Below are 24688 nucleotides of genomic sequence, written 5' to 3' on the forward strand. Positions count from 1 at the left end.
AAAAAGTGGAATAAAGTCTCAGGCCATAGACCTCAATGAGTATTGTATTCAACAGTTCTTTGATTGCTGTAGTTTAGTAATAGACTTGGAAAGACATAAGATAGCACTTTTAACAGTCTACAAGCCCTCATTAAATGTCATTAAGCACTTAGCGAAAGTACTAATTAGACTTCATAAACTTAACTGGGAAGTGATTGTACGTGATTTCACTCCATCTCTGAATTAGGATACCTAAAATTAATGATGTACAACTTCAGTTTGACCCCCACATTAACATTCCCAACAGCAGTAGAAGAGCACAGTGCAATATCAACCGATGATTTATTTCTATATCAGTCTGTCCTTAATGAAAGAGCGGCGAGCTCCATCATACCTGGTTTACCTGGCCACAATGGTCAGATGGTAGCAATAAAGTAACCCCATCAATCAGATTTAACTGAGAAAGGGAAAGTAAAATCTCATAGTAAAATCTCACAGTAGTAATAGCAATAAAAATAGTCAGACAGCAACTTACATGATCTTCTTTGAACTGTTCACACACAGGCATTCATCCCTTTAATCCAGTCCCCAATTTCCGGCCTGACAATAGCAGACAAAGACATTGTGGACCCTATTGCAATCTCCAACACCCTGGGCCATCATTTACGGAAATTTTGAGCTCTTCTCGCTATCGCCCTGCCTTCCTCCATCGGAAATGAGTGGAGGAGGCTTGGGCGATACCTTTCTCTTCTCCGAATCGTGAGTGCTACAATGCCGTCTTTACTATGAGGGAGCTAGATCACGCTCTCAGTTTATCCTGATCCTCCGCCCCAGGGCCAGATGCCGTCCACATTCAGATGTTGCAGCACCTTTCTCTTGCAGGCAAGCACTTTCTACTTAACATGTACAACTGAATCTGGGCAAAGGGCACATTTATCGGACATTGGCATGAAGCCACTGTCCTACCCATACCTAAACCCGGTAAGGACAAAAACCTTATTTATAGCTACTGCCCCATCTCTCTTACCAGCTGCATTCGCAAGGTGACTGAACATATGATTCATGCTCGGCTGGTATGGTGGCTCAAGTCTCACAATTTACTAACGAATGCACAGTGTGGATTTAGAGTGTGGTGTTCTGGAGTTGACCATCTCATCACTTTGCCCACCCATGTCGTGAATGGTTTTCTCCAGAAATCCCACACTGTGGCCATGTTTTTTGATTTGGAGAAGGCCTACGACACCTGCTGGAGAACAGGTATCCTCCATACTCTTTACACATGGGGCTTCCGTGGCCGCCTGCTCTGTTTCCTTCAGGAATTTTTAGAAGACTGAATTTTCAAGGTGTGTGTGCGCGTTCTGCCTTATCGGACACCTTTATAAAGGAAAATGGTGTGCCTCAGGGTTCTGTCCTGCCATTTGCCTGCCACGTGTGGCCACCCATCCTCTGCCTCTTTCTTCAATGATTCCTTTGATCACCAGTATGTGACATATCCCTCTTCTCAGTTACCTCCTGGAGTCCGCTTTCAGCACTTGCTATGGCAGCTTAACTTCACACTACCTGCAACTTTCCTGGTGGGTGTGAACCCTTCACCACCTTGGATTCGTGAAGCGGCCCATGTTAACCTTGGCCTTCATTCACTTCCTAAGGGCACTACTCCAGCCTTGCTCTATCGCCTTCAGTTTCATGACCTTCGCATGGAACTTCGCGATAGTACCTTTGTATACAGTAATGGCTCTCGGACAGACGGTGGGGTCGGGTGTGCCTTCGTCACTGGCACCTGTGTCTTTTGATATAGGCTTCCAGTGCACTGCTCAGTATTTACAGCTGAGCTCTTGGCCCTGTATCAGACCATGGAGTACATCTGGGGACACAGACTATTCAACTGTTTCCTCTGCTCAGACTCACTCAGCACCCTTCAAAGTCTATGTGCACAGTACACCACCCATCCCTTAGTGTAGCGGGTCCAGGAAAACTGTCATTTGCTCAGTGTTGGTGGAGCCAGTGTAATGTTTATGTGAGTTCCTGGTCATGTTGGTCTGTCAGGAAACAAAGCTGATGCTGCTGCTGGCAACACTGCAGTCCTCGTACCGCAGCCCACTAGTTCCCATATTCCCTCTGGTGATCTCTGTGTTGCCATATGTCAGGAGGTGAGGTCCCTCCATGGGAATAAGCTCTGGCTTGTCCACACCTCTGGAAGGGGGTTAATGACCACCTCTTGGCCCTCCCACCAGGGGTAGGTCATTTTAACTAGGCTGCATATTGGGCACTGCCTTTTTAGCCATCGTCATTTGATAAGTGGCGCTACCCCACCATTTTGTACACATTGCGCTCACGTTTTAACTATCCGCCACTTCCTGACGGACTGCCCATTTTTTAACTATTTATGTTCCCGCTTGGGTTTGCCATCTGAGTTATCGGCCATTTTATCAAATGATGTGCGGTCTATCGACTGAGTTTTACTTTTTCTCCGCCAAAGCAATATGGCGAAGTCATTTAATTTTTAGTTTTAGACCTCTGTATCTGTATGGTGTCTTTTTTAGCCCTTTCTCCACATCCATGTTTTTAGCTGTCTTCTCTTATGTCAATTGGGACTGACGTATAGTCATTTCTTAACTCCTCTCTGTCTTTGTGTTCTATAGTTTTGACTTGTGAACTGGAAACGGTTTTGACTTGGGCGCGTATGACCCCCAGATGTTTTTTGCACCCTAAAGCAAAACAAAACCAAACCTTTTATCCAGAATCAGGCTTCTTCAAACTCATCACACACAGACATTCATCCCTTTAATCCAGAATCAGTCTTTCCTCTATAGTATCCAAAATATCCTGCTCACTCGACAAACATGGGATATCTATGAGAATAATTAGAAGAAATGTTGGAGACTAGTGAGTATGTGTACAAAACTGATAGATATACAATCTTGCAATGTCTGCTGTTATGCATCCACTACTGTTTCTCTCAAAGTAATTCTAAAAAATAAACACAGAGCAGTACCAGCCACCTTCAACTTTTTCTTTCTAGCTACTCAATGCTACTACTATTTGATGAGTTGTCTCCTTTACTTCTAAAGAATTTATATTATACACATTCTATTTAATCACATAAAGTTATATGTACGTAAAGTTCATCACCAGACAACACAAGATACAAAAAATTATACTTTTGTTGAGTTTCAGTTAAAACGGTGACAATGAAAAACACAAAATGTACATCAGATGCAAATCACATGGTAAACAACCACCTATCTGCAAAATACAGGGCTCTCAGTCATTTTAACTTAACAATGAACTGTGTGAACAGTTTACACACACTGAGGCTTCTTCATCAATGTTGTTCCTGATATATTCTTCTGCAGATCATAAAAATTTACTATTGGTGAAATGCTAAATAGTTACTGTCCAACTTGTGTTCCAGGCCTTGCCATTCACCTTTTTTAATACCTGCAACAGATTTCAGTTTTTTAAATCCTCTTATCTAACTGATAAAGTTCACTTATTAACATGATTTAACATTGCAGCAATGTCTCAAAATCATTTAGAAGTTGTGGATTAATTTTTGGTTCACTGGTATCCTAGCATTGCCAAACAATGTTGACAGTTAAAATTGCAAAACTGAGAAGACAGTACACACTAATTGTTAAATTGTTATTAAATGAAGGCCTTCTACATGCTACAATATGCTAACAATTAGCATATCAGTGCAGCCACACAAAGTGGGTAGGGGAACATCATCAACTTCTGTTTATAACAAGGACAAACTTCTACTTGCATGTGTCAGAATCCAATACAGTAGGATTGTGGCTTATCAAGGCTGTGGTGAATATGGGACATTGAGTTAATGCATTCAGAAGGGCCACACAGGTCGGAAAATGTGCTTGCAACAGCGCAAAAATGTCTGGAGCATCTGACATCGTCAGATGGGTAGATCACATAACTAATGAGGAGGTATTGAATATAATTGGGAAGAAGAGAAATTTGTGGCACTACTTGACTAGGAGAAGGGACCGCTTGGTAGGACATATTCTGACGCATCACAGGGTCACCAATTTAGTATTGGAGAGCAGCGTGGAGGGTAAAAATCGTAAAGGGAGACCAAGAGATGAATACACTAAACAGATTCAGAAGGATGTAGGTTTCAGTAGGTACTGGGAGATGAAGAAGCTTGCACAGGATAGAGTAGCATCAAACCAGTCTCTGGACTGAAGACCACAAAAACAACAACAACATCATCATCATTTTCCTCACATAAAATAAACAAATCGTATCAATTTTGTTCATATGGGCCTCTCAACATGGATATGTTGGATATTTCAAGGAAAATTCAGTAGTCATCAATTCAGGCACTGTGTTTATAACACAGTTATTTACTATGCATTGCTCTATTGCACACTGATTTGACAAAACCAACCAGCTAAGGGGTTCATGGGGTGGAAGAGTAAAGACAAACAGTTTACAAGATGAGAGGTGAAAATGATAAATCTTTGTATATTACACAACAAACTAGAACTTCACTTCCTCATTCAACTTGCATATTTTAAAGGTTTACACTGAATTCATGTTACATTATCTTTACTCAAAACCAATGAATCATGTAATTTCACTTAACAATAATACCAATCACACAAAGCAAATGCAAATGACAGAAGGCAGTTATCACTTCTGAAAACATGTTACAAAAATGAACTTATTATAAGGTTCCAGTTAAAGCTCTTAATTACAAAATGTGTCATTTCCTATGCAAAACACATTAATTTACCAATAAAAACAGAGCACTTTGCCTCCTTTACCTGTCGCAACGAGTCACCAGGACCACACTCAAATGTTCGAGGAAAAGAATCTCCAACTGGACGTTCATACAGAGCGTGCAGGCTCTGTTCCCAATGAACAGCTTGATAAATCTGTTTTGGAAGCTGACGTTTAACATGGTCTCCATTCAAGTAACGTTTTCCATTGACATTGGAAACCACTGTTATAGCTGGGTCATCAACCATAGTACGGCGGAGAGCTGCACGAAATGCTTCTGCTGCGGGCCGCATCAGAGATGTGTGGAATGCACCCGATACCTGTAGACGCTTACATGCCTTCAGACGGAACTGCCGCATATTAGTCTCAATGTACCGTAGAGCCTGAAAATTAATCAATCAATCATTTCAGTAACATGTGTGTTAACTTCTAAGATTTGTTAACCTATTATTTGCATCCTTCCTATCTTACAATTGGCAACAAACATTAAAAGATATCCACAGACACTGGTAACAATTTAACTAATAAATATTGAACTTCGTTAGTAACAGTAATCTGACAGAAACAAAATTATTTGACTGATTTTTTTAAAAGCAATCCTATTAGCAAAAGAAAATTATCTGCCTCATAACAGAAATCTGGATCATCATTAATAAAACTCCTATTAGAAGCAAGATGCTACCGGTTCTGTTGGAACACAAGTGTACCACTGAAAATAACTATTTCTTGTAATTTTTTATTATAACGGACAGTCAAATGAAAACAAGGCAGATGGGGAAAAAAAGTGAACTATTTATTATGTCAAAAGTAATCGGCATAACAGTTAATACATTTATCACAGTGTGAGACAAGATTGTCAATGCCTGAATGGCACAATATTTTCGGTTGCCTATGGAAATAGAATTGTACCCTGCTGTGCACCTCTTCATCTGGAGCAAATTGACAGGCATGAATATCTTTCTTCAGGGTTTCAAAAATATGGAAATCGCTTAGGGAGAAAGTGGCACAGTATGGAGGATGAGTGAGGGATTCCCAGTGAAAATTCTACAGCATACTCGAAACAACCTTAGCAACATGTGGTCAAAACAAACCAAATGTTGCCCAGGTCATTTCACGCACACTGCAGAAGTTTCGCTGCAAGCCCTTATACATCCTATACACAGAGTTGACTTCTACCCTTGTGATTTCCATGTTTTTGAAGCCTTGAAGAAAGACATTTGTGGCCGATTTGCTATTGACAAAGAGGTGAACACCTGAGTACAATCACAGATCTGTACACAACAGCAGACATTTTTCCATGTAGTTATTGACCGTCTTGCCTCGCAGTGGGAAAAATGAATTAAAAGTTATGGAATTACTTTTAAAATAATAAACCGTTTTTCATCTGCTTTGTTTTCATTTGACTGCCCCCTATAATATAGAAACAGCAGTTACAGGCTGGTCAAGCAACAATACAAGAATGATACTGAATGAGAATTGATCAAAAGAGTCAGATCAGCTTTCACCTACAGCTTCCTTGATGGATTGATGTCTACACAAAGTACATTCTACATAAGTGAAGTTTTGAATAAGACAGTGCCTTATCCAAATCATTTACATGGTGATAATGTTAAGTATTGTTGGTCCTGATTTGTTAAAAGTGCCACAAAATAGATTTAATGTAGTAGTAGTAGTAGTAGTAGTAGTAGTAGTAGTAGTAGTACAGTCTGAGTACGACATTATTTTTGTTTAAAATGTACAGCTTCAGAAATGAATGAGAAGCTAAGGTGGACTGCCAATGACTCACACTGCAGTATTTATCATATATAAATAAAGAATTAAAGTGACAAGTGCACTAACCATGATTAATCCTTCAGTATTTAGGACTTTGAAGAGCGACAACTGTGCACAGTTAAGTGTCTACCTCTGCCATCACGGTAGGCAACCACAAAATAGTTGCTGTAATTGACTGTGATGAGTAGTAGGTAACATTTAATTACATACTGGAGTGTTTTCACAGTTAAGCATGGTCACAAGAGTAAGTTCCTGCCCATTGTGTGTAACTTTTGTTCACTTGGAAACGTGATGCCCTGCTATGAGAGATGCATATGAAGTAGTAGTTCTCTCTATCTCGCCGCTGAAGGAAGGGATGTTATATCACAACTGTTTACCATTTGTGATAATACATCATCGCTTTGTCATTATGATCCTGAAGGAAAGCAAACCAATATGATGTCTGATTCATCCAGGAACTCTAAGATCAAGATGTATCATTAGCAGGGAAGGAAATTATTTACAAGCATGCAGTTCCCTCTCATATGAGTATGACCACAAAAGAACTTAAACAGGATGGGTAGTGACTTCATCATGGACATGGAATGATTCAAAATCTATAAAACTGCTGTCTCTGTCTAAAACATGCCACGCTAAAACTACCAGACAAATTTTCATGGTGTTTTTGCAACTTGAGCATAGTTTGAAGCACTGTGTAGGCTTTAGTTCATCAAAATTGGATCACAGAAAAAACAGATATTGTGATTTAAAGGTTTTGTATGTCTGTCTGTTTGTCTCTTTCAACACACTATTATTTTTCATGGGGTTTTCACAGGTAACTTGAGCAGCTTGGGCACCATATGGGCTTCATTTCCTGGGAAAAGAGATATCATAATTGAAAATTTTATCCACACTAATATTATAAACGCAAAAGTAACTTGATCTGTTATGGAGATAGTTCAAACCCTGAGGAAGAAAGCTGGCTACTTCAGAAAGTATACAGTACAAGATACTTACTCTTTTGAAAAATATTATGTGAATAAGAGAAAAATATTTATTCACTGGAGAAGCCATTTACTCTTTGAATTTTGATCTTTATTAAATTTTTGAAAGTACTTTCATTGGTTGATATGTTCTACATTATATGATTTGAAGTAATGAGTACAATGCTTATATAATCTTCAATGTGTTTAATCCATGATGCGTGCTATTTGTTGGATAATGTATAGCTACTTTAATGGCACACCGCATAGATGCATGCTCTTGCTCATGCCCTTCTGTATGCACTGCTTGGCAGGCAGCTTGAATGCTGATGCATTGTGTGTGGGAGAACAGGGCACACATCACAAGCTACGGTTACCCAAGTGGGCAGACACACGAGGGCAGCTGATGTTATTGCACACAAATTAGCTTACTTATTCACCCTAACAGAACTACTAACATGTGACTGCAGCCACAAGTAACAGCTAGTCATAAATAAAACTGTTAATGAGTTTGGTAAAAATCTACACAATTTGAGGACGGAATTACCTAAAATGCTCAAGCTCAACTGTAACCCCCCCCACCTTTTTTTTTACATATCTTCATCCACATCAGACCCATTCTGAAGAGAATGGCAGGGTATATTCCCAAATTCTTTGCTTAATACTAGTTCTTAAAACTTACTATTAATGAAGATAATAAAATCAATTTGAAAAATGGAAAACTACTCAAAAAAGGTCAGCAGATTCTGAAGGTTGTGGCAAAGAATAGTTTGTGTTGTATGTTAATGAAGCTGCAAAAAGTGCACTACACAGAAGTGCCTAACAGAGAAACTACTATGTAAATAAAGCAGAATATTAAGGAAGATTGTAGTTTAAAGTCTCTTTGATAATCAAGTCTTTAGGTTTGGGGAGGGACAAGGAAGAAAATCCAAAGTGCCCTCAAGGCAACCACCCTGACATTTGCCTTATGCAATTCAGGAAAGCCAAGGAAAAACTAAATCTGAATGACTGGATAGGACTTTGAACTGCTGTCCTTCTGAATGCAAGTCCAATGTTTTAACCACCATAACACCTCACTCTACATCTACATCTACCTCTATATCTTTACACTGAAACCACCATGAGATGGATGGCAGAGGGTACACCTCATTGTACCAATTATTAGGGTTTCTTTCTGTTCCATTTGCATATGGAGTACGGGAAGAATGATTGTCTGAACGCCTCTGTGCATGCAGCATTTATTCTAATCTTATCCTCATGATCCTTATGTGAGCAATACAGGGGGGATTGTAGTATATTCATAAAATCACAATTTAAAGGCAGTTCTTGGAATTTTGTCAACAGACTTTCTCGGGATAGTTTACCTCTATCTTCAAGGGTCTTCCAGTTCAGTTTCGTCAGTATCCCTTGGCACTCTCCCACAAATTAAACAACTCTGTGACCATTTGTGCTGCCCTTCTCTGTATACATTCAATATGCCTTGTTATTCCTATTCGGCGTGGGTCCCACACACTTGAGCAATATTCTATAACTGATTGCACAAGTGACTTGTAAGCAATCTCAGGTCCCACACACTTGAAAAATATTCTAGAACCTGTTGCACAAGTGATTTGTACGCACTCTCCTTTGTAGACTGATTGTACTTCCCCAGTATTCTACCAATAAACTGAAGTCTACCACCTCCTATATGGATGACTGAGCCTATGTGATAATTCCATTTTGTATCCTTACAGAGTGTTACACCCAGGTATTTATATGTTTATATGAGATGGCCGATACCAACAGTGATTCATTGATATTATAGTCATACAATACAGGTTTTTTTTTGTTTGTTTTGTGAAATGTACTATATTACATTTCTGAACATTTAAAGCAAGTAGGCAATGCTTGCACCTCTATGAAATCTTATCAAGACCTGACTGAATACTTAAGCAGCTTCTTTCGGACAGACTTCATTATAGATAATGCATCATCTGCAAAAGCCTGATGTTACTATTGATATTGTCTGCAAGTTCATTAATATACAACACATTTCCCTGAGGTACACCTGAAGTTACTTCTACACCTGACAATGACGTTTCATCCAGATAACATATTGTGTCCTCCCTACTAAAAATTCTCAGTCCAGTCACAAATTTAATTTGATACTGAAGTGTTGGCAAAAGAGCCAACACCGTTTGTTAGAGGAGGCCGAAATGCACGCGTTTAATTACACGCAGACTGGCGTGAGCTCTGGAACAGGTCAGAGAAATAAGACTAGCAAAACAGGAGGTAACTGGTATAATACTTAACTTTAATCCACAATTGGTGAACATCTTTGTTACGGTACATGCTTCACAATATTAATTATCAAATGCTATGGCGCCTTGCTAGGTCGTAGCAAATGACGTAGCTGAAGGCTATGCTAACTATCATCTCGGCAAATGAGAGCGTAATTGTCAGTGAACCTTTCCTAGCAAAGTCGGCTGTACAACTGGGGCGAGTGCTAGTACGTCTCTCTAGACCTGCCGTGTGGTGGTGCTCGGTCTGCTATCACTGACAGTGGCGACACGCGGGTCCGACGTATACTAATGGACCGCGGCCAATTTAAAGGCTACCACCTAGCAAGTGTGGTGTCTGGCGGTGACACCACAGATACCTCATACACTATGTGATCAAAGGTATCCGGACACCTGGCTGAAAATGACTTACAACTTTGTGGCACCCTCCATCGATAATGCTGGAATTCAATATGGTGTTGATCCACCCTTAGCCTTGATGACAGCTTCCACTCATGCATTCATATGTTCACTCAGGTGCTGGAAGGTTTCTTGGGGAAAAGGCAGCCCATTCTTCACGGAGTGTTGCACTGAGGAGAGGTATTGATATTGATTGGTGAGGCCTGGCACGAAGTCAGTGTTCCAAAACATCCCAAAGGTGTTCTATAGGATTCAGGTCAGGACTCTGTGAAAGCAAGTCCATTACAGGCATGTTATTGCCGTGTAAACACTCTGCCACAGGCCGTGCATTATGAACAGGTGCTCGATTGTGTTGAAAGACGCAATCACCATCCCTGAATTGCTCTTCAACATTGGGAAGCAAGAAGGTGCTTAAAACATCAATGTAGGCCTGTGCTGTGATATTGCCATGCAAAACAGCAAGGGTGGAAGCAAGACCACAAAATAACACCATCGCCTCTGAATATTACTGTTGGAATTACACAAGCTGGGAGATGATGTCCAACGGGCATTTGCCATACCCACACACTGCCATCGAATCACCACATTTTGTATCGTGATTCGTCACTCCATACAACATTTTTCCCCAGTTCAATTTTCCAATGTTTATGCTCCTTACAACAAGCGAGGTGTCATTAGGCATTTACCGGCATCATGTGTGGTTTATGAGCAGCAGCTCGACCATGAAATAAAGGTTTTCTCACCTCCCACCTAACTGTCATAGTACTTGCAGTGGATCCTGATGCAGTTTGAATTCCTGTGCGATGGTCTGGATAGATATCTGCCTATTACACATTACGAACCTGTTCAACTGTCGGTGGTCTCTGTCAGTCAACAGATGAGGTCGGCCTGTACGCTTTTGTACTGTATGTGTCTCTTCACATTTCCACTTCACTGTCACATCGGAAACAGTGGACCTAGGGGTGTTTAGGAATGTGTAAATCTCACGTACCGACATATGACACAAGTGACACCCAATCACCTGACCACTTTCGAAGTCCGTGAGTTCCGCAGAGCACCCCACTCTGCTTTCTCACAATGTCTAATGACTACTGAGGTCGCTGATGGAGTACCTGGCAGTAGGTGGCAGCACACTGCACCTAATTTGTAAAACGTATGTCTTTGGGGGTGTCCGGATACTTTTGATCACAAAGTGTACGATCGACCTTTTGACGATAATGTGGTACTGAGTCAAATGCTTTTTGGAAATTGAGAAAACCTTCATCTACCTGATTGCCTTGATCCAAAGCTTTCAGTATGTCATGTGAGATAAGTGTGAGTTGGGTTTCACATGATCAATGTTTTCGAAATCCGTGCTGGTTGGCATTGAGGAACTCATTCAGAGTATTAAATATTTATTGGAAAAAAAATCTCAATCATATCTGACTAATCTTCAAAGACTTGAAAACCCATTAAGTAAAGAAATGTAAAATACTGTCTTAGACTGTATGATAATATTCAACAGTAATATTTACCTCTGAGTGGCCAGCAATAACCTTGCAGTGTGGAAACAGGTAAGTAGCTACACAGCATTCTGGATTCTCAATGCCTTGTGCTATACTCCATTCTTTAGCACTTGCCATTGCTTTATTCAATTCAGAATCAGGTCCGTAAAGCACTGTCATCATTCCACTGTCTTCTGCATCAGACGCTAACTGCATAGCTTCAGCTCGCACCTTCACCAGTTTCAATGCTGTCAGCAGTCATTTCAGATGAAGAAAAAATTTATTGGAAAGTACAGGGTGGTTACAATTAAACTTACGCTACTTGAGTCAGTGTAGATGGGTACCAACTTTATAGGAATGTGTTCAAACTGTGTGCTGCAGGACTTGGGGTGTTAGCATGTCATGACTTGCCACTAGGTACCAGTACTGGTACTGTTATATAGGGTTTAAACACAAGCATTAGTGTGCATTACTGTTGCAGAAAGTCAACATGGGTCTGGACAAGGTGAGCAGGGCTTTAATCGTAAAGCTGTTTTATCAAAGCAATAGCAACAATGCTGCTACTCTTTGCGAGTATCGACACATTAAAGGAATATGGAGAGACCCTCTTTCTTCATTGGGTTTGAAAAACATGATTTGGAAGTTCAAATTAACTGGCGATTTGGGAATTGCTCCTGGGAGAGGTCAACACATAAATGCACTGCAAATTGTGGAAGAACTTCATGTTGCCATGGCTAAGAATGCTGGATTAAATGTGTGATCTTCAAGCAGCGCACGAGCTGAGTCAAGACAGCTGAACATTCTGTTGCGAACAACTGTGAAATGGTATCCATATGAACTTCACATTCCTCACCAACTTTTGCCATGTGATACAGGCATTCAAGTAGACTTTGGTTTTGCGTTCCTTGCAATGGTTTAAGTTGACAACACGTGGCCTTAGAATATTTTGTGGAATGATGAAGCGCAGTTTACGCTCACTGGGATAGTGAACACTCACAACTGTTGTATTTGGGGATTGTCACCACCAACAAATGATAATGAAATTCCTCTGCATGGTGAACGCATCACTGTGTGGTGTGGCTTCATGGCACAGTTCACGATTGGTCAATTTCTTATTGAGGAACTTGGGCCCCAAGGATCAAGGACATGCAGTGTGAACAGCGCACACTAACATGATCAGCTTCGTCAACATGCCATACCTGCTCTATGGTAGAAAGGGGCTGTTTTGATGCATGATGGAGCTCCACCTCACATTGCTCGGAAGGTCAATTGGTTACTCCATAACACATCTGGAGAAAACCAAATCGTCGGATGAATGTTCCAAACAGCACAGCCACCAAGATCACCAGATTTGAACTGGTGTGATTTTTATGTGGGGCTATCTGAAGGACAGGATTTACCAATGGGACATTAACACGCATTGGAGGATGAAGATGAGCATAGCGAGGGAGGTAGCCAGCATCCCACCTGAGATGTTTTGGGCAGCAATAGAACAATCTGTAGTGTGGTTCCAGGCTGTCGTGAATACAGATGGTCATCACACACTGAACAAGGGACATAAACATGGTATGCAGTTGACAAATGTTACCCTCTCACATGGAAATTGTCTTTCTTTCAATGGTTTATTTATTATTTCTCTTCCACATGTCCTTACAAAATTTTCCACAATGTCTCATTGTCCTACGATTGGGGGCCCTCGCAAGCAGTGGAAGTTTAATTATAACCACCTTGTACTTCAACATATATTTAAAACTATCAGATTTTCATACTCAGCCTTACTGCATTTTGGCAAATTGTTATTGTCTAAATTTTTCCTTTCCTCTTTATTTTCAGCATCTGCCATTTGCCTCCATTGATGGTGAAAACTTAAGAAACAATAGTTCTCTCCAAATATGAATAAAAATAATGTAAAGTGCCTATAAACTCTGGTGATCAAATTTTCAGAGGAGACATTTTTACTTTAGAAGCTGAAAATAAAATAAACACTTGTGAAAAGCCAGCATGTAATAGGAGATATGGTACAGAAAACTAAATCAAATGGAATCTCTTCTTATTAAAAATAAATGCCATCAGGATGTAAATTTATTTGCACAAAAGTGTAGGCTCCAAAAATGCTTCACCAAGTTTTTTGGTTGTAGTCTTTGTGATTACATTCTCTAGCACTTGTCCTATCTTCATTTAGTTCCCATATATAGAGTAAAAGAGGTGAAGGCAAAGTAAAAACAAGCCAGTCCACTGGCTAATATTTTATACTAGTACACAGTGATGAAAGGAAGGAAGGAAGGTTGTCGACAGTGAGAACATTAGAGATGATGGAGAAGGAAATCAGCAATGTCCTTTTTGAAGGAACCATTCTGGAATTTGCATGGAGTGATTTAGGGAAATCATAGACAATCTAAATCTGGATGGGCAGACAGGGATTTGAACTGTTGCTCTCCAGAATGTGATTCTGGTGTGCTAACAACCGCAATACCTCACTTGGTCAAACATGACTGTAAAGAAAGGGAAGCGTGATTGACAGTTTGGATGGATATGCAGCAAGTAGGTGGGACAGGAATGTGGCCCATGTGTGCCCACCCACCCACTCATACAGGCAGGAGTAATAGCATGTGACACACTGTGAAGTGGAAAAGTGGAGGAGGGGAAAACAGAGCAGAGGAAGATCGACACTGCTGAGAGAAAGTGATTGTAGAAAGTGGGGAACATAGGGACAGGAGTGGAGGTGCGTGTGGGTCATGGGCTAGTGGAGTGTGAAGTCGGGAGTGTTGCAGGATACGCGTCTACGTGATGGAACACCACTTTCAGGGCATGATGACATATAAGCCACAGTTTTTACCGCTCGCAGATGCCAGCCATACCCCACCGACCATCCTCCCTCCCCCTTCTGTTTCCAGCACAAGAACCTTATCTGCCCACATACCACTGACGTCTGCTACATCAGATGTGCCAACAATATGGTGGATGACTATCTGTCACCTGTGCACTCTATTTCCTCCCCACTTGACCTAAAGGAATTGGCTCACCATCAAATGCAGGACCATGACATCGAAGACTTATTACACGATACCCCTTCCTCTTTGACCATTGAGCCACATCATGTCCCCAGTCCTCTGGAATGTGGGGACAGACCTTGTGGCAACTATCGGTAACCTCACTGTCAATAGCTGTTCATTCTTCGAGCTAGCTTCTTTGACAACTTAGTCGATGACCAAATTACTTACTGTATGTTCCCCCTTTATGAGTTATGTGAAATAAAAGTGTACTTCAATCATAAGTGTGGATTCATTCTACTCCCCAGTGAATGTAGTGCGTGAATTTCCACATGTGAAACTCAGCTCGCTCTGTTCATGCATGAGACCCAGAAGGCAGCCCCCTACTGGCACCCAGGTTGATACCGTGTTCCTTGACTTCCAGAAGGCTTTTGTCCACACTGTTAAACAAAATACAAGTATGCAGAATATCAGACCAACTTGTTCGTATTGAAGACTTCCTTGCAACTAGAAAACAGCATGTCATTCATATTGGAAAGAAATCTTCAGGCATACTCTAAGGGAGGGTTGCAGCACCATTATTCTTCACAATATCTATAAATGAAATAATGAATAACAACTTGAGTTCCGTGGGGCTGTTTGCAGATGAAGCTATTGTATACAAAGAAGGTGCAATGCAAGGAAATTGTAGTGAAATGCAGTAAGACTTGCAGAGGATTGATGCCTGATATACAGATTAGCATCAGACCTTCAACATAAACAAATGTACCATACGGTTATGTATAAATAAGCAGAAAGATTACACGACTGCTGAACAATCATTGGAGGCAGTGACATCTATTATACATCTGGGAGCATGCACACATACATACTGATTTAGCGTGGAAGAAATAGATAAAACGAACTGTAGGAAAGGCAGATGCCAAACTGTGTGTGATTCATCTGAAAACCCCTCAGGAACTGTATTCCAACTATGAAAGAGTGGATTGTAACATGATTTATTCTTGAGAATGACCTATGTTCCACTGAAAACACTCATGCTGGCAAAAGACGGTATTGTCTTTTCAAATATTTTACGTAGTGTGAAAAAATGTAGTGTGCACGCACTGATCTGTGCAGGTGGTGCAAATGCAGTAATGTAACACACCAGTGCCTAGGCGCTGGGTGGTGAGCGTGGTAACTCTTGCTGGACATGGGCACTATTCCTTGATAATATGCCTTTAAGATGTCATGAACACCTCAGAGAAAATGCACACGACAAATGAATGCTGAAGACAAATGAAAACTGTAAACCTTCCAAGGAGACATCCCCGGTGGTGGGATCAACTTTTTGAAACCAAATATACGGTGATGTAGGTTAAGACCCAACGTATCACTCCCTGCAACCATTCACATTCACCCTGGTGGGCTCTCATTTACGAGTAACATACAACAACATGGATCACGGCACACAATTCATATTGGACTTAAGTTAACAGACAACTTACTGTACCTGGCATACTTATGGGATGAATATGAGAAAATAACTCGTCATCGTAAATACAGGCTTACATACATGAATTTTCTCACAATTCCAATATGTGCAGCTTGTGATAGTATTTTGACATGAAACCTCACGACAGAAAAAAAAGGGAATGTAATGTGAATTCTACAAAAGCATCATCTAAGTAATAGGTCAATGGACAATTTGCTAAGGATTTCCGTACAAAAGACTGAAATGTGAAAGCGTTGTAATATGTACACTAGGTGATCAAGAGTATCCGGACACCCCCAAAAATATATGTTTTTCATATTAGGTGCATTGTGCTGCCACCTACTGCCAGGTACTCCATATCAGCAACCTCAGTAGCCATTAGACATCGTCAGAGAGAAGAACTCACAGACTTCGAATGTGGTCAGGTGATTGGGTGCCACTTGTGTCATACGTCTGTATGCGAGATTTCCACACTGCTAAGCATCCCTTGGTCCAATGTGTCCAATGTAATAGTGAAGTGGAAATGTGAAAGGACACATACAGCACAAAAGCGTACAGGTCGATCTCATCTGTTGACTGACAGACTGCCGACAGTTGAAGAGAGTTGTAATGTGTAATGTGTAATAGGCAGACATCTATCCAGACCATCACACAGGAATTCCAAGCTGCATCACAATCCACTGAAAGTACTACGACAGTTATGTGGGAGGTGAGAAAACTTGGATTTCATGGTCGGGCAGCGACTCATAAGCCACACATCACGCTGATAAATGCCAAACAACACCTCGCTTGGTGTAAGGAGTGTAAGCATTGGACGATTGAACAGTGGAAAAACATTGCATGGAGTGACGAATCACGGTACACAATGTGGCGATCCGATGGCAGGGTGCGGGTATGGCAAATGCCCAGTGAACATCATCTGTCAGCATGTGCAGTGCCAACAGTTAAATTTGGAGGTGGTAGTGTTATGGTGTGGTTGTGTTTTTCATGGAGGGGGCTTGCACCCGTTGTTGTTTTGCATGGCACTATCACAGCACAGGACTACCTTGATATTTTAAGCACCTTCTCGCTTCCCACTGTTGAAGAACAATTCGGGGATGGCGATTGCATCTTTCAACATGATCGAGCACCTGCTCATAATGCACAGCCTGTGGTGGAGTGGTTACATGACAATAACATCCCTGTAATGGACTGGCCTGCACAGAGTCCTGACCTGAATCCTATAGAACACCTTTGGGATGTTTTGGAATGCCAACTTCGTGCCATGCCTCACCGACCGACATCAATACCTCTCCTCATTGCAGCATTCCATGAAGAATGGGCTGCCTTTTCCCCAAGAAACCTTTCAGCACCTGATTGAATGTATGCCTGCAAGAGTGGAAACTGTCATCAAGGCTAAGGGTGGATCAACACCATATTGAATTCCAGCATTACCGATGGAGGATGCCACGAACTTGTAAGTCATTTTCAGCCAGGTGTATGGATAGTTTTGATCACATAGTGTATAATTATTTTTCAGATGAGTTTCTTTTCTGTCATTATGTGAAATTGTTAAATGCTCCATAACTATCATTTTAAAAAAGTGTGTCGTAATTTTTTTTATTTTTAAATCTTTATTGAAAGGACTCTGATCATTATTTTTGTTCAATTAATTGTTTTATATGTAATTTTTATTTCTATTCCTTTGTCACATCATTTTAATGACTGTACAAAGTTTTTCATTTGTTTCACTTTTTTATATCATTCCTTTCCCAATCAGAAGTTTAGTGAATATGAATTTAATTATGTTTATCAATTATAATACTCAGTTATTTGAAGACTCCACTCCATCAGCTAAATAACAAAAGACAAAATAATCTAGGCCTATTAATATTGAGTGCGCAATGGTGTGAAAAATGTATTTTTTGTTAGTAGATTTGCAATTTTTCTTTGTACAGTAATCATCATACAAACATTTAAAACATAACCTAAATACCTATTGCACTATGGACAAAATAACCAGAAGAAGATCTAAATGAAAGAAGGATTTATAAGAAAAACAAAATTCAAGCAAAATGAGAAATAGATATAATGAACACAATAATGTGCATGAAAAAGCAGGGTAATAAAACAAAAGAAATTAAATCAAAATTAATACATATGATTAATAAAAATACATGAACAAAGATTTCAAGTGGAAAAAGAATGATAGGAAGAAAAATGAGAGCAAATAAGGAAGTTGATATTATCTGCATCTATACTCTGCAAACCACCATGAGGTGCAATGTCCCGTTGTACCAGTTATTAGGGTTTCTTCCTGTTCCATTCCTGTATGGAGCATGCGGATAATGATTGTTTGAATGCCTCTGTTCATGCAGTGATTATTCTAATCTTATCCTCACAGTCCCTATGTGAGCAGTAAGTAGAGGGTTGTAGCATATTCCTAGAGTAATCACTTAAAGCCAGTTCTTGAAACTTTATTAATACACTTTCTCGGGATAGTTTACGTTTGTCTTCAAGTCTGCCAGTTCAGTTCCTTCAGTATCTCTGTGACACACTACCACGGATTAAACAAACCTGTGACTATTCATGATGCCTTTCTCTGTATACATTCAATATCCCATTAGTCCTACCTGGTACACAAACTTGGTCAATATTCAAGAACTGGTGGCACAAGTGATTTGTAAGCAATCTTTTTTATAGACTGATTGCACTTCCCCAGTATACTACCAATATACTGAAGTCTACCATTTCCTTTACCAACGACTGAACCTATGTGATCATTCCATTTCATATCTCTACAAAGTATTACACCTAGGTATTTGTACGTGTTGGCAGATTCTAACAGTGACTCATTGATATTATAGTCATATGATACCGTACTATGTTTTATCCATTTTGTGAAGTGCAAAATTTTACATTTCTGAACATTTAAAGCAAGTTGCCAATCTCTGCACTACGTTGAAATCTTATCAATGTCTGACTGAATATTTATGCAGTTTCTCTAAGATCCTACTTTATTGTAGATAACTGCATCATCTGCCAAGAGCCTGACTTTACTATTAACTGGCACGGTTTTTTGTTCGCAGTATCTACAACAGAGTATAGTCAGAAGAGCGGCTCACTCAGCCACAAATTCAGTATAGAAACCGACAGAGACTCCATCAGGGCCTGGAGCTTTGTTCAGTTTTAATGATTTCAGCTGTTTCTCGATACCACTGACACTAATACTTATTTCATTCATCTTTTCAGTGGTAGGCTACAAGGATTAAATTGGGACAATTCTCCTGGGTTTCCTTTGTAACGGAACATTTTAAAACAGAGTTAAGCATTTCAGCTTTTGCTTTGCTTCTCTCTGTTTCAGTTCCTATCTCATTTGCTATGGACCGGACACTAACTTTGCTGCCACTAACAGCCTTTACATAGGATCAAAATTTCTTTGGATTTTGTGAAATCTCATCTGACAATATCCTGCTACGATAGTAATTGAAGGCATCATGCATTGCTCTCTTCACAGCCAAATGGGTTTCATTCAATATATCACCGATGTGCCCTCCCATTATGAATTGTTCTACTGGATACATATCTATCCAAAGCATGGGCAACTATTCTTTTAAACTTGAGCCAGAGTTCCTCTATATGCTCTTGATCCGTGCTGAAAGTTTCAAATTCGTCACCGAGATATGAAACTACTGATTTTTTTATCTAGTTGACTGAACATATGTATCTTTCTGCTTGTTTTAGTCATCCTTTGTATTTTGGCAGTCACTGTTGCCAAAATCACATCTGGGTCACTTGACATAATTTGAACCCACAGCCTACTGCATGTGACACTATTATCCTACCCAGTATACCACACAAACCGGCTAGATAAAACAGCTTTTTTTTTAATGCTATTGAGTATCACACAAAATTCCCAACTTTTTTTCGTCAATTACTCGCAAACGAGGGCCCAACAGTGTGAAAGGCAGCAATGTGTGATACCTGGGATTTTAACCTACGTAACCATATTGATGGTTTCAAATGTCAATTCCATCCACTGCTGTAGAAATTTCCTTGTTGGATCTTAAGTTGAGTTCAGTGTGGGTAGACACAATGAATGATGATTTATTTGTAGCTATGAGTTAATGACAACTGGATCTGTCTTCACAATTGATGTAATTAGTTGATGCAATGCAGTATATTATCATTGAGGATGTGTTCGGCATTCAGTGGCTGGAAATAGTGAGGCACTATCTTCCAGCATCACTCTGCCTAGAGATGAAGTCGGGAAGAACAAGTTCGCACACAGCTGTGGTATCAAAACAAAACGGCAACCGTATTTGAAGAAAAACTGTAAAACGTAACTTACACCACATCAGACTGACAGATCTGCCATGCAGTGTTCCCTACTCATAGGGGTACAGTCAAGTCACCATTTACATGCATGAACGGGAAACAACACAGTCCTTGCTGACATTAGAGTATTGCTCATTGTGGGCTACTTAGCAGATGAGACCGATAGAGTAAATAGAGAAGATCCAAAAACAAACAGCGTTTTTCATCACACGTTTGTTTAGCTTGGTAGAAATCATGATGAAGATACTAATTCAACTCCAATAGCAAACATTACAAGAGAGGCATTGTGCATTACAATGTGGTTTACTATTAATTCTGAGAGTGTATGTTCCTAGAAGAGTCAGACAATATAATGCTTCCTGCAACTTACATAAAGTTCATGAAGGCAAAATTACAGAGATTCAAGCTCAAATGAAGGCTTACCACCAATTGTTCTTTCCACACACCAGTTGTGACTGGAACAGGAAAGAGGGGAGGTGATAGTGGTAAACAAAGTACTGAATGCCACACATCATAAGATGGTCTGCAGAGTGGGGAAAGAGATTTAGGTCCGCCACTAGATAAACTAGCCTTGTATGCTATCTCACAGTACATTGACCAGTACACTGACCAATGGGTGAGATGGCTCACTGCTCTTCCAGTTGCTCTGTTTACCTTAGAAGATTCCATGCTGTTGATCAGCCCCCATGAATGGCCCTAGCCTACAACGTATTTAATAAAATCTTCTTGAGTGATCATCCGAATGGTCATAACAATGAGTTTCGTACCCATCCTCTTCAGGTGGCGTGACAGGATGCTGTGCTCTGCACAGCCTTATAGCCACTGGACCACTGACCTCTTTGGTTTGCAGACCAATCATGCGCTTCCAGAAGAGGGTGCTGTGCCAATGCAGGGGGAATGCAGCACAGGCAGTGCTGAGGAAACACAGTGTGGCCCTTGCGCAGGTGTCAAGTCCCAGAATCTGTACACTCTCCCTGCAGATGCCACTACCTTCAGAATAGATTATTGCTGTTAAATTGTAGCAACTGCAGAACCCCGCACTGTGTACAGTTGAAATCTGCTAGCTCAGTTTAGCCTATTGGTACCGCATAGCTTCTTCATGTGTTCCAAATCAAAGGTGTGTTCCTCATTGATGCTATGCTCGGCCACCTCGGACTTGTCAGTCTGCCTCAGTCGAATGTTTCTGTGTGTTCCGTTTGGCTGTGAGATGCATCACACATTCGCATTCAATGCTGCAAACATCTGACATCTGCAGTCCCAGCCGGTCTTCGCGTTGCATGGAAAACAGTTTTTATTTGACATTTCTCTATTATTCTCATGATCTTGGCTGTCGGCGGCCTTTTATATGGCAGGAATGCCACACCTTTGGCTTCTTCTTCTGGTTTGTCATCCCCCCTCTTATCTGCTTTATATGCATCTTGTTGTAACCATTTTTTCAGAAAGTATCCCGCAGAAGCTATAACTCATTTGTAACCTCATCCTGTCACAGATGGACCTGGCTCCATGTACTAAGGTCTAAGGTGGTTAGTACCGAGTGGTGAAATGCTGGATGGTGGCAACTCCTAGCATTAAGGTAAAGGTTCGTGTACATCTTCTTCCTGTAGACCGAGAGTCCCGACGTGCCGCCAGGACTTCTTTTGATCAAAATGTACAAGAAAGATAGGCTTCCACACTCTTCTATTTCCATGGTAAATTTGAAGCTATATGATGTAGGAACTCTTGTCGATTTTCTCCACCATGTAGCCACATGACAAATGTGTCATCTACAGACCTATAGAACTTCTTCGATTTTAGGCGGGTGGTATTCAGCACTACATCTTCTAAGTGCTCCATGTATAGCTTATGAATACTCAGGGCCAAGAAAACCCATGGTAACCCCATCTATTTGCTCATAGAACCCTACACATTTGAAATAAATGGTGGCCAGTACATGTTGAAAGAGTTTGGCTGTGTCCTCATTGTAGTGTCCCTCAAGTAGAGCTAAGAAATCTTCCAGTGACACCCAGATGAATAGTGACATGATGCCAAAGCTGACCAGTATTTCCTTCTTGGCCATGCATTATCCTTTGATTACCTTCACAAATGCTGTGGAGTTCTTGACATGGTGTGGGCAATGACCTATGATAGGTTTTAGCACCTGTGCCATATGTCTGGCTATCCCGTATATCGGCGAGTTTATGGAGTTCAGTACAGGCTGCAGTGAAACTCCCTCCTTGAGTATTTTCAGGAGGCCATACGGTCGTGGTGGCACTGGTGCCCTGGGGGTCTTCCAATGGTGTTCCTGTTTATTCCTGAGCAGCTGAGTAGATTGATGGTCTTACATGTCACAGATGTTATCACTTCCTTCCCCACTTGTATGCTGGGTCTTGCAATAAAATTTCAATCTTCTGCCAGTAATCTTCCAATTTCAGTAGCCCTGTCACATTGCCTTTATCTGCTACTAAGACCACTACATCCTTGTCATCACGTAGGGCCAGTAGATGTAAAATCATTTACTTAACCCGTTATTTTTGTATCTAAAATCACTCAGTAACCAGCATACTTTATCATTAGACCCACAGATGGTAAATAAACCAGGAAACCAACAATACCAGATGTTAATAACGGACTCACATTTCAAACATGTCAGCTCTTGTTGTTCTCAAAACTGTAACTGGCAACTGTTCATCAACAATCAGCCCTCTCTATGTTTGAAAGCTGGTCAGTCTGTCTTTCACAGTAAACAACAAGGCAGAATCTTCATTGGTTGGAGCATTAAACACAATTGTAGTGGGTTGTTAAGTGAATTTTTATTCCATTTGTTGCAAGTTGTCACTGCTGATGGTGGTGGTAAGTGAATAATTTTTCATAAACAAATGAGATACATAATTTGCAATATACATGCTTACTTCAAGCACAGAGCACATGTATGCGTGTGCCGCAACTGTCACTTGGCACTGGCAACATTGCAATCCCTGTATATGCCTCAACCTGACCACACCACCAAAGTTTGTGAATTAGACTTGACATATACGACCATGTTCTGCAAACCACTGAGATGTGCATGGCATGGGGTACCTCCTATTGTACCGGTTATTATGGCTTCTTCACATTCTATTTGCTTATGGAGTGTGGGAAGTATGATTGCCTAAATGTCTCTGTGTGCTATATAATTAGCCTAAGCTTGGCATGTTAACATTTTATATCTTTTTCCCCATGTCTAAATACTTAATTTCTCAACATAGTCACTCATGCAACAAATACATTTCTCACAACAAGAGACCAGTTTGTGGATACCATCACCACAGAATGTTTGAATTTGCTGATGGAGCCACAACCTCACCTCTGCTTGCACCACTCCATCACTAGCAAAGTGAAGTCCTCAAAAGTGTTCTTTACGTTTTGGAAACAGATGAAAATTGGTTGGGATGAAGTTGGCACTGTAGGGAGGATGATCGGTGACAGTGCATCCTAGGCATCGGATTGTTGAAAATGTCGCAGCACTTGTGTGTAGTCTGGCATTCAATTTGTTCACCATCTATGTGAATCTCTCCCATGAGTCAAACAAATCTATGAACATTTGTGCTGTCATTCTCTGTATATGTTCAATATCCTCTGTTACTCCTATTTTGTTTGGGTCCCACAATCTTGAGCAATATTCTAGGATGGGTTGTATGAGTGATTTGTAAGCAATCACCTTTGAAGACTGATTGCATCTCCCTAGCATTCTACGAACACACCGAAGTCTCCCACACATGACTGAGCTTAGGTGATCATTCTATCTCATACGCTCACAAAATATTACATAGTGTTATTTGTACAAGCTGACTAATTCCGACTGTGATCCATTGATATTATAGTCATAGGATAGTACTTTTTTTTGGCAAAGTCACAATTTTAGATTTCGGAACATTTAAAGCAAGATGCCAATATCTGCACCAGCTTATCAATATTAACAGTACATTCGTGCAGCTTTTTTCAGGCAGTACTTCATTATCGATAACTGACTCATCTGTCAAAAGTCTGAGGTTACTACTAATACTGTCTGCAAGGTCATTAACATAGAACATGAAAAACAAGGGTTCCAACACACTTCCCTGGGACACACCAGAAATTACTTCGACATATGTCAATGACTTCCCACCCAAAATAATGTCCTGTGTTCTCCCTAGCATGAAATCTGCAACCCTGTCACAATTTTTACTTGATAAACCATAAAGTAGAACTTTTGATGATAAGAGTAGGTGGGTTACTGAAAAACATTTTTCGGAGGTTGAGAAATACTATATCTACCTGACTGCCTTGATCA

At 40.5% G+C, this 24688-nt stretch overlaps 1 protein-coding gene across 1 annotated transcript in view; it reads right to left on the reverse strand.

Moving 5' to 3' along the window:
• Positions 1–3125: 3125 nt before the first annotated feature.
• The window catches only part of LOC126260254 (probable malonyl-CoA-acyl carrier protein transacylase, mitochondrial), a 38059-nt gene continuing 16496 nt past the window's right edge, over positions 3126–24688 (reverse strand). Inside the window, exons 4-6 of the mRNA XM_049957580.1 lie at positions 11650–11867; positions 4767–5105; positions 3126–3420 (exon numbers count right to left, since the gene is read on the reverse strand). Coding sequence (XP_049813537.1) covers positions 3364–3420; positions 4767–5105; positions 11650–11867 — 614 coding nt within the window. The 3' untranslated portion in view covers positions 3126–3363. The remainder of the gene's footprint in view (positions 3421–4766; positions 5106–11649; positions 11868–24688) is intronic.

Source organism: Schistocerca nitens, chromosome 5 (genome assembly GCF_023898315.1).
Source record: "Schistocerca nitens isolate TAMUIC-IGC-003100 chromosome 5, iqSchNite1.1, whole genome shotgun sequence".
NCBI classification, from domain to species: Eukaryota; Metazoa; Arthropoda; class Insecta; order Orthoptera; family Acrididae; genus Schistocerca; species Schistocerca nitens.